Below are 12,790 nucleotides of genomic sequence, written 5' to 3' on the forward strand. Positions count from 1 at the left end.
AGTAAGTAATTTGGGGAGAAGATACTAATGATAAAAAGTTATTCGAGAGGTAAGAAAAAAAATCTCATTCGTTATTTACAAGTGAAGTTTATACTCCAAAATCATAAAATGAAATGTCCTAATGCTTAGTGTCATTATGAAGCATGATGTGAAATCACATTAATAAGTCAAGGTAAAAAAACAGAGAATAATAATACCTCACAGGATTATTGTGTGTGACAGTGATTATGCTGCTACAGCTATTTACTTGACTCAAAATTAGTCTGTACACACAATACATTAAAACTGCTGGTCCATGAAGACCCCAAAATATCACTGATTTAAATTTTATTTAGCAAAGGTTTAATTACTACCAAGTTTTAAAAACTATGTTCTACTGTGATAATAAAGAAAAGCAGACCTTATCTTTGGTGTACATTAAACACAGAACATGCAAGGTCCATTAAACGGCTGAAATAGATCTTAAAAGGTGAGTTTGTACATTTCGTAATGTCCCAGCAGTGGGGACAATAATTTAAACTACGTATTTGCACATATTTCTGGTGAATCACAGTCTAAGTTATTCGTCCAGGTTAAGCTGTACTTTCAAATGTATTTACCTCTTAACAATACGAAAAACGCCTCAAGAGTTTTGGGGAGATGGATACTGGAGTACACTTTCCCAAATGATCTCTTCTCTTTCCCAATTCACCCTCTGAATTAATAGATTAACTGTGAAAGGGGACTAGAGCAGGATTAAAAACAAATTCCTGGGGGAGTTTTTTTTCTCTTTCAATACTTGTAAAATTTTTTTCTCTGTGTATTCCTTTCAACTACTCTTACCCTGTTACTCTTTAGGGATTTCCAATATGGCATTTGGAAAAGGGAGAACAGAAACAATTTTCTACGTAATACAGCAAAAGACAAAATATTGTTATTTTGGGGGTAAATCACCTGTGTCAGTTTTCTACTTACTACTTTCTAATAGAAAATATGTGTTGTCATTTCCCTGAGTAATCTCAGGGAAAAATACTTTATGGTTACTCTTCTGTCTTCTTTTAGAGAATTTAATACATTCATGCATCATCATCTAAGATCTTGAGATCTTACAAACACAAAAACATTTCAAGTTAAAATTTTCTCCTTTTCTCTTCTAAGACAAGGAGTAAATATTTGAATTCTCTCCCTGCCAATCCTTTTCCATGTTCTCTCAAGAAATGTTTCCTTGGGGCGCCTGGGTAACTCAGTTCATTAAGTGGTCGACTCTTGATTTCGGCTCAGGTCACGATCTCAGGGTCCTGGGATTGAGCCCAGTGTAGGGCTCCACGATCAGCAGGGAGTCTGCCTGTGGATTGTCTCTCCCTCCCTTTGCCCCTCCCCCTGCTCATGCTCTCTCTCTCTAAAATAAATAAATAAATCTTTAAAGCCCAGAGACTCAGTATTCATTAAAAAAAAAAAAATGCTTCCTTAGTTCCCCAAACAAAACTATTTCTAAATAGTCTTACTTCTAACACTATTATTGTCTCCATATCTTTCATGAAAATCTCACTGGATGAATGATATATCTAAAATTATATCCATACTGCACCATGTTGTAACAGTTACTGATATTTAAACAAAACATTTTCTGGATGCTCCGTCTGTACTCCTATTTTAAGGTGTATTTCAGTTGCCCCTTTTTTGGGAAACCCCTCCCAGAATCTCTCACTGAAGGTAACATCTTTGTCCCAATAACTTTCAATGCACTTATCTGTAACTGTAAGATTTTGTATCATAGAATATGGGTATCTATTTTATAAGACTGTAGGCTACGTGAGTACAGCATATCTATCTTATAAATCTTTGTATCACTCACATTTCCTACTATAGCTATCCATGCATGCTCATTGAATAAATGAATGGCTAAATGTATGTGTGTTATCGATCCTTATTAATCCCAGCAGACTCTTATCTCCTTAAAGACCCAGAGGTTAACCCAGTTGCTGCCACATAATAGATATTCAATAAATGCCACTGACTGAAAAGTAAAACTCTAAATGGTAAGACATGCAGCTTCTTCAAAAGGGTACCTTGCTTTTGGGTGGTGGGCTGTTTGTGCTCTTGTCTGTGTGAATGCTGGTAGGAGATACAGCAGCACCGAGGTTGCCTTGGGGTATGCCTGGGAGCTTTCCTCCTGGAGATACCTGCATTGCAGCTAGCTGGGCAGCATATAACTGCTACAGGAGAAAGAGGGAGAGAGAAGGAGAGAGAAAAAAGACTGTCAGTAATAAAATAAATGCACCTCTTGAAAGTACCTCTATTCAGATGTGGTAGTTTTCCTGTGGGTGTTCTTGTTTACTGCCCTGGAACATTTAAAGAAAGAAGTTGTCACCTCAACTTTCACGACTTCCTTCTCTGGGGAGAAATGACAGATACCACATATAAGGGATTTCAGCTTCAGGATGTCCAGGGACTCAAAACAAGTAACAGTCATTCATACTTACTCAATATTTCCCAATGTCTAGGGAAGACAAGTATATCATATTATTTGGTCAACACCTCTTTTTGCTCTATTTTAAAATGTACACAGTGTGTTACAAAGAACGCAGCTTCATACGCAAAGTAAGTCTCTTACTATCCATATCGGTTTAAGTCTGGTATACCTCCTTTTTTTGACCTGCTGCAATGGGCACCTGTAACAATTTTTTTTCCTAAAAAAATTTACAAAAAAGTCATTGATGGGGAATGAAAGGAGAGTATATGAAGAACATTATCTGGTCTACCTACATTGAAAAAATTAACTGGATGCTTGCCAGAAGTCCACTTTATGTCATGATATATAAACACAGACAAACCTGAAATTATCTTGAGGATTAGGGTTTTAAGAATACTGTCTGAAACATGCACTGCTCCACTAAGCCACCACATAGTAGTTCTTATTAAGTAACCGGTAAAAAATTCTTCAACAAATCAATTTAATAACAAAAGAAAATTTCACTTTGATAATAATTCTCATATGATATGGTATCTTAAACAAGGAGGTTGCTTTAGATTCAAATAGTCACCTCAAATGTTTAGATTAATTCTCTTTTCATCTCCATTTAGCAGTTTGTGAAAATTTTAAGATCTGGATGGAAAAGAAACTAGCATGTGTGTGTGTGTGTGTGTGTGTGTGTGTGTGTGTGTGTGTGTGTATGCAAGATATAACTTCTGTAATGGAAAGACTGATACTAAAGGAAAAAGCTCTCAAAGGAAAGTACTGTGACATAGCTTATCTTGATTTTTCTCTGAAAGAAATTTCAAAGGATAAAACTGCTCAGGATAAGCCAGAGACCCTGATAAGTGGGGTCTCTTTAGAAATGAAATATTGAAAACTAAAGACAGGCATATATTTACATGAAAATATACATACACTGTTCACAGTTTCCAGATACTATGGTCTAAATGAAACAGATCATTAAAATTATTGATAAAATTATGTTTTTTTAATGACAACTAACATAAGATTTATTCCAGACAAAGAAACACCAGAGGAGTATATTTGTACTATCAATAATGAGTGTTCCTTCTCCCCAAGTGTGTGTGTGTGTGTGTGTGTGTATGCTTGTGTGTGTGTTTACACGCATTGGAATAATTATATTCTTTATTTCAGTCTGTGAGAAAGAAAAACTAGATTTAATTCATAAGTCTTAGATTGCATAAATTAGAGTAAAAGAATATGATGTCAGATACAATGACTGGGAGTTTATCATTTTTTCAAGTATCAGAATTGATCCATTTCTCACACTTGTGTTAAAAACCTTTCCATTATTTTCTACAATTCAAAAAAGTAGTATTTTTTATCCTCGTCCTAAACTGTTTATGAAGTTATTAAGAAAATAACCAATATCCCAAGATACACTTTGTAAATTTAAATTTTGTCCAGTAAAATACATGTACCGAATTACATATACAGAATTAAAAATATTTTAAAAATAGGCTGTAGAGCTATGTTACATATTATAAATTTCATGTTGTATTATATATTATATCCTTGTCTTTAAAAATTATTTCAGTGGGTATTATCCCTAGAAACTAACAATCCATATTAGTGGTTTAGTATATATACTAAATATAAGACTGCCTCATAATTACTGACGATTGACATGAGATATTTTAATATCTGTAGGTAAAAAGAAAAACGTGAACAAAGTAATTATTCAAAATTTTAATTTGATTATTAAAGAATTATCTCATAATTTGAAAGAATATTGGCTAATTGTGTTATTTAGATAATTATATAGATGGACCAATCACTCATAAAAGGTGATCCAATGCTTAAATATCAATCTCTATAGACAGACCCACAACTTCCAGAGAAGTATAAGAACCACTATTGAAAATACAAGCACAAACATACTCTCAGTTGAATGTAAAGGTTGCAGATGGCATACACTTGGAATGAAAAATGTCATACACATTCTTTCCTCATTCAAATAAATGCATCATTTTTATCTTTTTAAATTATGAAATTAAGGTTTATCTTAATTAAACTGTCCTAAGAGATGCTTTTGAGTAGAAAAACTAAATTTGTAAAACAGAAGGACCCATTTAAATATTTTTACAAGAACAGTGTGGTATCATCCACTTTGCTGGTACTTTTACACACTATAGAGATTTAAAGTAATTTATGATGAAATGTCGCAAGCGTATTAGTCAATCAGAGTATGGTTAACATTAGGTAGCTCTTCATTCCTCTCAGTCTCCCATATCCCCTTCCTCATATTTGGCTTTCTCCTGCTTCCCCGAGGTTTGGAAGTAGGAAATATCTATTTCTAATACATTTTATTTTGTGTGAAATATATGTGTTCCTTAAATTCACATTATATTACAGAAGCTTTCAAAAAGGCCTCAAGTCTTAGAGAATCTAACACACTTCAAGTCTGCACAGGTAAAATAAACCAGAAATTTTAATACTTCTGGGTCCTAATTTGACCTAATTCACAGGTTAAAGGGAAATTTCAGTGGCTTTAAAGAAGCTGACCATGTTTCGCATAGCTGGCTACTATGTAAGGGTGGGCAACTTACCAAAAAGAAAAAAAAATGTTGCTGTGACTTATTTTAACACAACCTTTCAAAAAATTAAGTTCATTTATCTATGCATGTGTGTGCTAATTTTAAAACAAGGGAATCAAGACATAATGGATATTTTATTTCACTTATTACATGCTCTTGAAGCAAGATCAAGAATAACAAGAGTTATTTGTATTGAGTGAGATCTATAATCACACTGGTTGACCTTGTTGAGAGGGAAGGGTCATGGAATGTAGTGGCCATTGGGGGGCCATCTGAAGTAAAAAAGCATCCTGAGAACTATAGAACCCACTTCCACATGATGGATAAACCTTGTGTGTGTTTCTACATCTTAACAATACAAATTTTTTAAACACAAATCTGGCTAACATTTTTTAAAAGATCGCAGATAAACCCAGAGTTAAATATAAGGTGCATTATGATAAATGTATTTTTATGAAAAAGTTAAGTTGTTCTAAACTTCAGAAATAAATTGGGAGATCCTAAACATAAAAAACTAAACCTTAAAGAGAGCGCTCACTTCATGAGGTTAAACAGACTAACAGAATAACTGTTTTGCCTTGCAGAATAACTTTACTCTTGAAACTCTTGTGTTAGGGATTTATTTTAATCTCTAAAACTCCCCAATTCCACAGATCATTAGGTTTTCCACTCTTTATAATTACTTAAAATATTGCATTCCTATTCCCTTTCCCTTCCTTCATTCCTACACTTACTTCAGACAATGATTTTTTTTTTTTTAAGGAAACAATCACTTAAAATTAAGCTGGACTCTTATCCATTGATTACTTAGGGTCTTCCTGGTGCTCATGTGTCCATAAGAGTGTGAGTGTGTGTGTGTGTGTTTAACTCCCTTTTGTTTCAAATTTTCCATAAAACCACATTTTTTTTGTCTCTTTAGCTTCTTCAAGGACCCACTGTTTTCTACTTCTAGTGTACTTCTACTGGAACAGTTAAAGTAAGGCAAACTTCAATTTAATACCAGTTCTGAATTAGTGACCTTGAGTAACTAAACTGAGCCACACAATTCTTTAATCTGCAAATTCAGGATAAATAAAACTGACCTCTTAGGGTTGCTGTGAGAAATAGACCACACAATGTGTATAAAATACTCAGAAACACACATGACGAAGAATGCTTTATCAATAAGTAATAGTTATAATTATTAATTAATTATACCGAGTAAGAAACTGACTAGGAAATATGTATGTGCTGACTTCCTACTATATACTCTGGACTGTGCTAGGTACAGTGGAGGATACAAGCAATGTATAAATATACTTTCTTCCCTAAGTCAAGATTGATAAACATAAAACAATGAGAGTGTAAGTGTACTATAACTGTATGCCACTTTTAAGGGTGTGAAGGAAAGGAAATGAGTCAGTGTGAACTGATTTTTCATAGAAGAGTTGTAGCTAAGCTGATAGTAAAAAAGAAGGTGGCATTCTAGGAAGGGAGACCAATTTAAAGGCACAGGAGNAGGAATGAGGTAGCTTTTGCCAAGGGAATACAGAAGATGGTGTGGAACAGTGAATGGGAGAAAGGACAGTGACATAATTGAGTGCATACTCCAGGAAGAATAAAGAAGCACTGCCTTTGTAGGCTAGTTCACCGTCTAGAAGATCTTCAAATACAGACAAAGAGTTTAAGTTTAATATGTAGGCAACAGAAAGTCACTGAATTTTTGAAAGCAATATACGTGATAGTTTTAGCATAAAGATCTGACAAGATATCAGTTATGAGGTTACCAACATTTAGCAGCAATAATTTTAATGGTACCTTGAGTTGAAGTAACAATTGCGGAAATGAAGATGGAAAAAATGATACCAAGTTAATAGCACAGTGGGCACATAAATGACTACACATTAACTGGGGAAAAGAAAGATGAAATAGAAGAACAGGATGAATAAGTATAATTTATATAGTCTTTATTTCATAGATATAATATGTAAGTATTCACGTATCACATATTCTTATTTGTGTATGTAGTCATTATACTATCTTGTATAACAGCTAAAACACATGTATTTTCTTCTTTTTTTTGAAAGAAAAAACAAAAAACAAAACTAAGTCACACAGAGAGACTTCCCTATAATTCGTATTGTGATAGTAAAAATGCTAGAACCATTCCGTTATGGGTTTCCCCTAAAGTATAGCTCATTAAATTTTTTTAAAAGTATTAATACTATGATGCAATGTATCTACAACAGCATGAGCTTGAATTATACTTATCTTAGTTAAACCTGATCAGTATATTTTTTTCCCGTGATGTACCACATGTCCCAAAGCACTAATAGGCAGTGGGCTGATAGTTCATTAGTGGGCAGTCTTCCTGTTGAGCTGTAATAGTACAGTGTGGGGTCAAAACAAAAATCTGATGGGATGATAAAGGATAGATATTTTAACTTATGCTAATTAATTGTTGCTAATTTTGGGGAAAACAGTACAGTTGTATTTAGACAACTTGGCTTTTAACCCACAGTTAGATACAATTGTATTTTCTTCTCAAGACAGCCATTTTTACTCAGCTATTCTAAGCTAGTGGCTGGTACTTAGTGCAAGGGGTGGAGAAGTTCCACAAAAGAGCCTTCTGAATTCTAAGGTAGACTATTTAATTTCTTCCTTGAGATGGTAAATTCTTGCCACTTCTCCTTAATAGGTTATTTTTTCCCAAATTGTTGAAAATACAACTTCTCCTGTTGCTATTACTCTAGGACCCAACTGCCATCTGGAGTTTTTGGGTCGAAAGCATTATGCACTGACAAAAATATCTATTACTGGTTGGTCCCTCAAACCATTTACTAACTAGTAAACTCCTTGAAGGCAAGGATTTTGTCTCTATTATTTAATGCTTTCTCAGAAAATCCTAAAGGCAAGGAAGAGCAGAAATGAATAAAGGCTGAAATGAACTACATGAAATAATACCATTAATTTTTAACAAACATAGATCTCTAGTATGTATTTAATATATTTTTAATAATGGTAGTGACTATATGTGAAACAAATTTTAAAAACCTGGATGGAAATGGCATGTTTTTACTACTTGAGGAATTAGAGAAAAGACATAATGGTGATGTTGATAAAACTTCCCATTCATCCATTTATTTCATTTACTTAAAGGAACAAAGAAACAATGAATTTCAAAATCTTATCAGCATAATATAGCATATATACTTACTGTAGGCATAATCATAAATGAATAAGTCAATATGGAATTGTGAACCAAAAAAATGGATAAATATTATTGGAAAAAAAAGTTAATATCTTTTAAAAAGACAATAGAATCAAGAGTTTAAGCACAGAGATACTCTTAACTGTTTCGGAAAAGACCAATAGGAAATGCCTTCTTTCTGATAAAGGGATATACACTATTTACTCACTGGATCCTAAATATTTATTAGTCAGAGAATAAAGAGGTATTTAGTGGGGGCTACGATTGTGAGATAGAAGCTGTTGTTTGGGATACATTTTTCTTGGTTAGTTCAAAACCTAATTTTCTGTTTGAACTGGGATTTATTATCAGGTCTCCCGTTCATGTGCCTAAGCAATCTAAATAAAGGCGACACGGAGGATACCATATACTGGCAATTACTCAGGAGCCAGTAGCATAGGACGGTGTATAGTCTGATCCAACTACCTTACATTCCGAATAAGAGACAGGTGGACACTGAGTAATGAAATGGGGACACTCATACCTCATCGGGAAAATAGTGTGAAATAAGTCAGGCCCACCATTCTCTCTCTAACTCTACCGTCCCTTTCTCTGACTGCCCACATCTCTCCTCCCCAAATCACAAACTCCATCATACCAGATAGGAGAGCTGGGTACAAAAAGTGTTAAAAAAAAAATTAAAGTTGTGACTGAAAATGCTGTCTTTCCTAAATGCTATATCATAAAACATACCGATTCTTTAAGTAAATTTGTAAACACTTATACTGCCATTATCTGAATGAGGAGTGTTAACAGATTGCACACCCATTTAATATAATTTTTGCTAAATTAATTGCTTAAAATTATTTCTAGAAGTAGAATCATTTTCTCCAAATGAAATATATAAACACCAATACATGAAAGACAGAAAAAAAGAGGTACATTATATAAATGAATTTTACATATTTTTAATATTTAATCAAATGAGACCAATGAGGTTGTTCAATTTACCCAAAGAATTTAAATAGGCATAGGGATGGAAGTTGAAGTGCTTTATTAGCCTTCGGGCTCAAGAAAGCCCTCACTCAGAAAATAAGTAACAGTCACTTCTAAACTCTCACATACGCAAACATGTATAAACTTAAATTTTCAAAAAGAACATTATAGAGCTAAAAACTCCCTGATTAATAGTCTCTTGAAGTTCAAATACACATACAGAAATGGCAGAAGAGTTTTATCTGAAGTCCGGGGACTGATATCTAGCAGTAAAAGTTAACACATATGCAATGCGTTAACTACTTGAGTTAGTGGTTTTCAAATGTGTGTGTCGTCATTTAGCATATGATTTTAAAAACATGTAGGGTTTAAAAACAGGTAAATGTGTACTTCTAAAGTTTAAGTCAGACCTGAAAGATGTACGTTAGATGTGATATGTAAGAAAAACATTTGTTTGTTTTTTTAAGGGAAGAAACAAGGAGCAACATTTGTGAGGAAAAAATTCAGAAAGCAATTTCAAGGCTCCATAAGTGTTATCTTTATAGCTTAATTTCAGCTTCTTAATGTAACTTAAATGTGGAGTTTAAAGAGAAACTAATGTACTGGAGAAAATCTTTCAAAACATATCAGCATGTTTCAGTGTGAATAAATTTGCATTGCACATTATTTTTCATAATGTTTCCTCACAGAAAATTATCAAAGCAACTTAGTTTAAACATGGACTTCTTTCCCTAACACTGTCAGCTCTTCTTTTTGATGTTATTCAAGTATATTGCAAGAAAAATAGGATAGGCCTTAAATTTGCTGGGTCCCAGGGCAAAAGTGCAAATAGAAACACACATGGCAAATTTATAAAAACTTACAATTTACAAATTAAGCTAATGCAGTGTTTATTAAAACATTTCAGTCTCCCATCTTGACAAACATACCCCCAAAACCCCTGAATGCAAATGAAAACCACAATGAGATATCACTTTACACCTAGTAGGATGGCTATTATAAAAACACTAGAAAATAACAAATGTTCTCAAGAATGTGGAGGAATCAGAACCCTTACTGATTGCTGGTGAGAATGTACAATTGTGCCGATGCTACAGAAAACAAAATTATACACAGTTACCATACAACACAGCAAACCCACTTCTGGGTATATACCTCAAATAATCGAAATCAGAGACTGTAACAGGTATTTGTATACCTCTGTTCAGAGCAGCATTAGTTACAATAGCCAAAAGGTGGAAGAAACCCAAGAGTTCATCAACGGAGGGATGGATAAACAAAGTGTGTTATAAACACACAGTGGAATATTATTCAGCCTTAAAAACAAAGGAAATTCTGATACATGCTGTGACACAGATGAACCTTGAAGACATTATGTTATGCTAAGTGAAATAAGCCCAATATTGTATGATTCCTTTTATATGAGGTGAGGTATCTAGAATATTCAGCTTCACAGAGACAGAAAGAATGGTGTTTTCCAGAGACTGGAGGGAGGTGGAGAAAGGGACTTAATTCTTCAATGGGTACAGGATTTCATTTTGGGAATATGAAAGTTCAGAAGGTGGATGGTGGTGATGGGTGCACAATGACGTAAATGTGCGTAATGCCAGGGACTGTACATTTAAAGATGGTTAAAATGGTAAATTTTATTTTATGTTTATTTATTTTTTTTAAGATTTTTTGTTTATTTATTTGACAGAGATAGAGACTACAAGCAGGGGGAGCTGCAGGTACAAGGAGAGGGAGAAGATTCCCCACTGAGCAGGGAGCTCAATCCTAGGACCCTGGGATCACGACAAGAGCCAAAGGCAGGTGCTTAACCGACTGAGCCACCCAGGTGCCCCTATGTTACGCATATCCTTCCCCCAACCCACAGAGAAATGATGAGGAGGGCAGGCTTGAATTTAGAATCTTGATCTCCTTGGTGCTCCATGTTTGGGCCCACAGCCAGCACTCCCTCTTTTCCTGTCCCCTGCTCCATTCAAGAGAAGAGGTGTGGCTTTTGCCCTAGATGGCCTAAATTTCTTGTCTGTGACTGACCTGCAAATGGCTCCCAGCCCTGCTAGACATGAGTCTTTAAGAAAATCCAAGATAAGGTTAGAAAGATATTCCAGGCAGAGGAAACATAACATGCAAAGTTACAGAGTTATCCTTTAAATCAACCAACAAAATAGGTCTACACGTATTTAAGATTTTTCTGTATACCACGGAAGGCACTTTTTAAAAAAGACTTTCCCTTTCCCTTCTTAAAATAAAAGAATATGTTCATGCTAGTTGTCCTAGGCAGGATGTGTGGTTATTCTGTTTTACAGCCACCACTATTGGAGCAGTGCTCAGGGAGACTGAACAAAGAGAGATCTGGTTTCTTTCACGCAGCGTAACGTTTTTGAGGTTCCGCCATGTTGCAGCATGTATTAGCAGCCTGCTCCATTGTATTGCTGAAGAATATTCTTTCATAGGGATATATCATATTTGTGCGTGTGTTTATCCAGGTGATGGACATTTGGGTTGTTTCCAATTTTAGGCCATTATGAATAATCCTGCTATGGAACATTCCTGTACAAGTCTTTGTGTGTTTTCATTTCTCTTGACTACCCAATTCCTAGGATTGGATTTGCTGAGTCATAGGGTAATTTCATGTTTACTTTTTTAAGAAACTGCCAAACTTTTCCAAACTAGCTGAACCATTTTTACATTCCCACTAGCAGTGTTATCAAGGTCCCAGTTTCTCCATATCATCATCAATACTTGGTATTGTCTGTCTTTTTTATTATAACTATTCTAGTAGGAGAGAACTGGTATCTCATTATAGTTTTAATCTGCATTTCCTTAGTGATGAATGACATTAAGCAACTTTTCATGTGCTTCTTAGCCATTTCTATGTCTTCTTTGGTAAAATGCCTACTCAGACTTTTGCTCTTTCTAAAATATGGGTGGTCTTATTATTGGTTGTAAGAGTTCTTAATATTCAAATTTGATTGTAAAGAGTAAAACCTACCAGAGAAACTGAGTGAGGGTTCAGTTTAATAGCAGTGTATAGACATTACGAAAAGGTTCATAATGATAAAAATATGATGACAATAAAAGCGTAACACAAATAAACATATTTTCTGCTCATATAAATTTTATATACTTACACAATGATAAATTTTTTATTCTTTAATTTTTAAAAATCCTATGCAGTGGAGGTTGTAAAGGACTATGCACTCGTTGCACTCCATCAAGGAATACTAGCATTGTCAAGAGAGCTCTGAAAAGTTGATGACTTTTATTAACTACTAAGGTGACTTCCAGAAAAAAATGAAGACCAGATAGGGCTAGCTCTCAAGACGGAGACTCTTGAGGGTAAAAGGCGTGGGGTAGGGAGTATAAGGTTATAGAGTTCTCTCTTAACTTCCTTGATAATTAAGCCTTAGAAGTGGGGTGAGGAGTGGGGGTGTGAAGCATTTCTCCTGCTGCTTCACCCTCTTTACCACAGTCCAAGGCGGAAGGTGATTGGAGAAAGGTGCCTGTGGGGGATGTGGGAAGAGTTTTCACTTAATCTCTAGTCTAGAGTTCCAACTGAGGAGTTTTTCCCAAGGGAGAAAAGGCAGTGAACTAGAGTCACTCTAC

At 34.6% G+C, this 12,790-nt stretch overlaps 1 protein-coding gene across 6 annotated transcripts in view; it reads right to left on the reverse strand.

Moving 5' to 3' along the window:
• Positions 1–12,790, reverse strand: part of SOX5 (SRY-box transcription factor 5) — a 957,215-nt gene that overhangs the window by 64,901 nt on the left and 879,524 nt on the right. For all 6 annotated transcript variants that reach the window (XM_040642245.1, XM_040642242.1, XM_040642244.1 and 3 more), the window contains one exon: positions 2,049–2,195. In XM_040642245.1, the coding sequence (XP_040498179.1) occupies positions 2,049–2,195 (147 nt within the window). The remainder of the gene's footprint in view (positions 1–2,048; positions 2,196–12,790) is intronic.

This window comes from Ursus maritimus, unplaced genomic scaffold, assembly GCF_017311325.1.
Source record: "Ursus maritimus isolate PB19 unplaced genomic scaffold, ASM1731132v1 scaffold_26, whole genome shotgun sequence".
NCBI classification, from domain to species: Eukaryota; Metazoa; Chordata; class Mammalia; order Carnivora; family Ursidae; genus Ursus; species Ursus maritimus.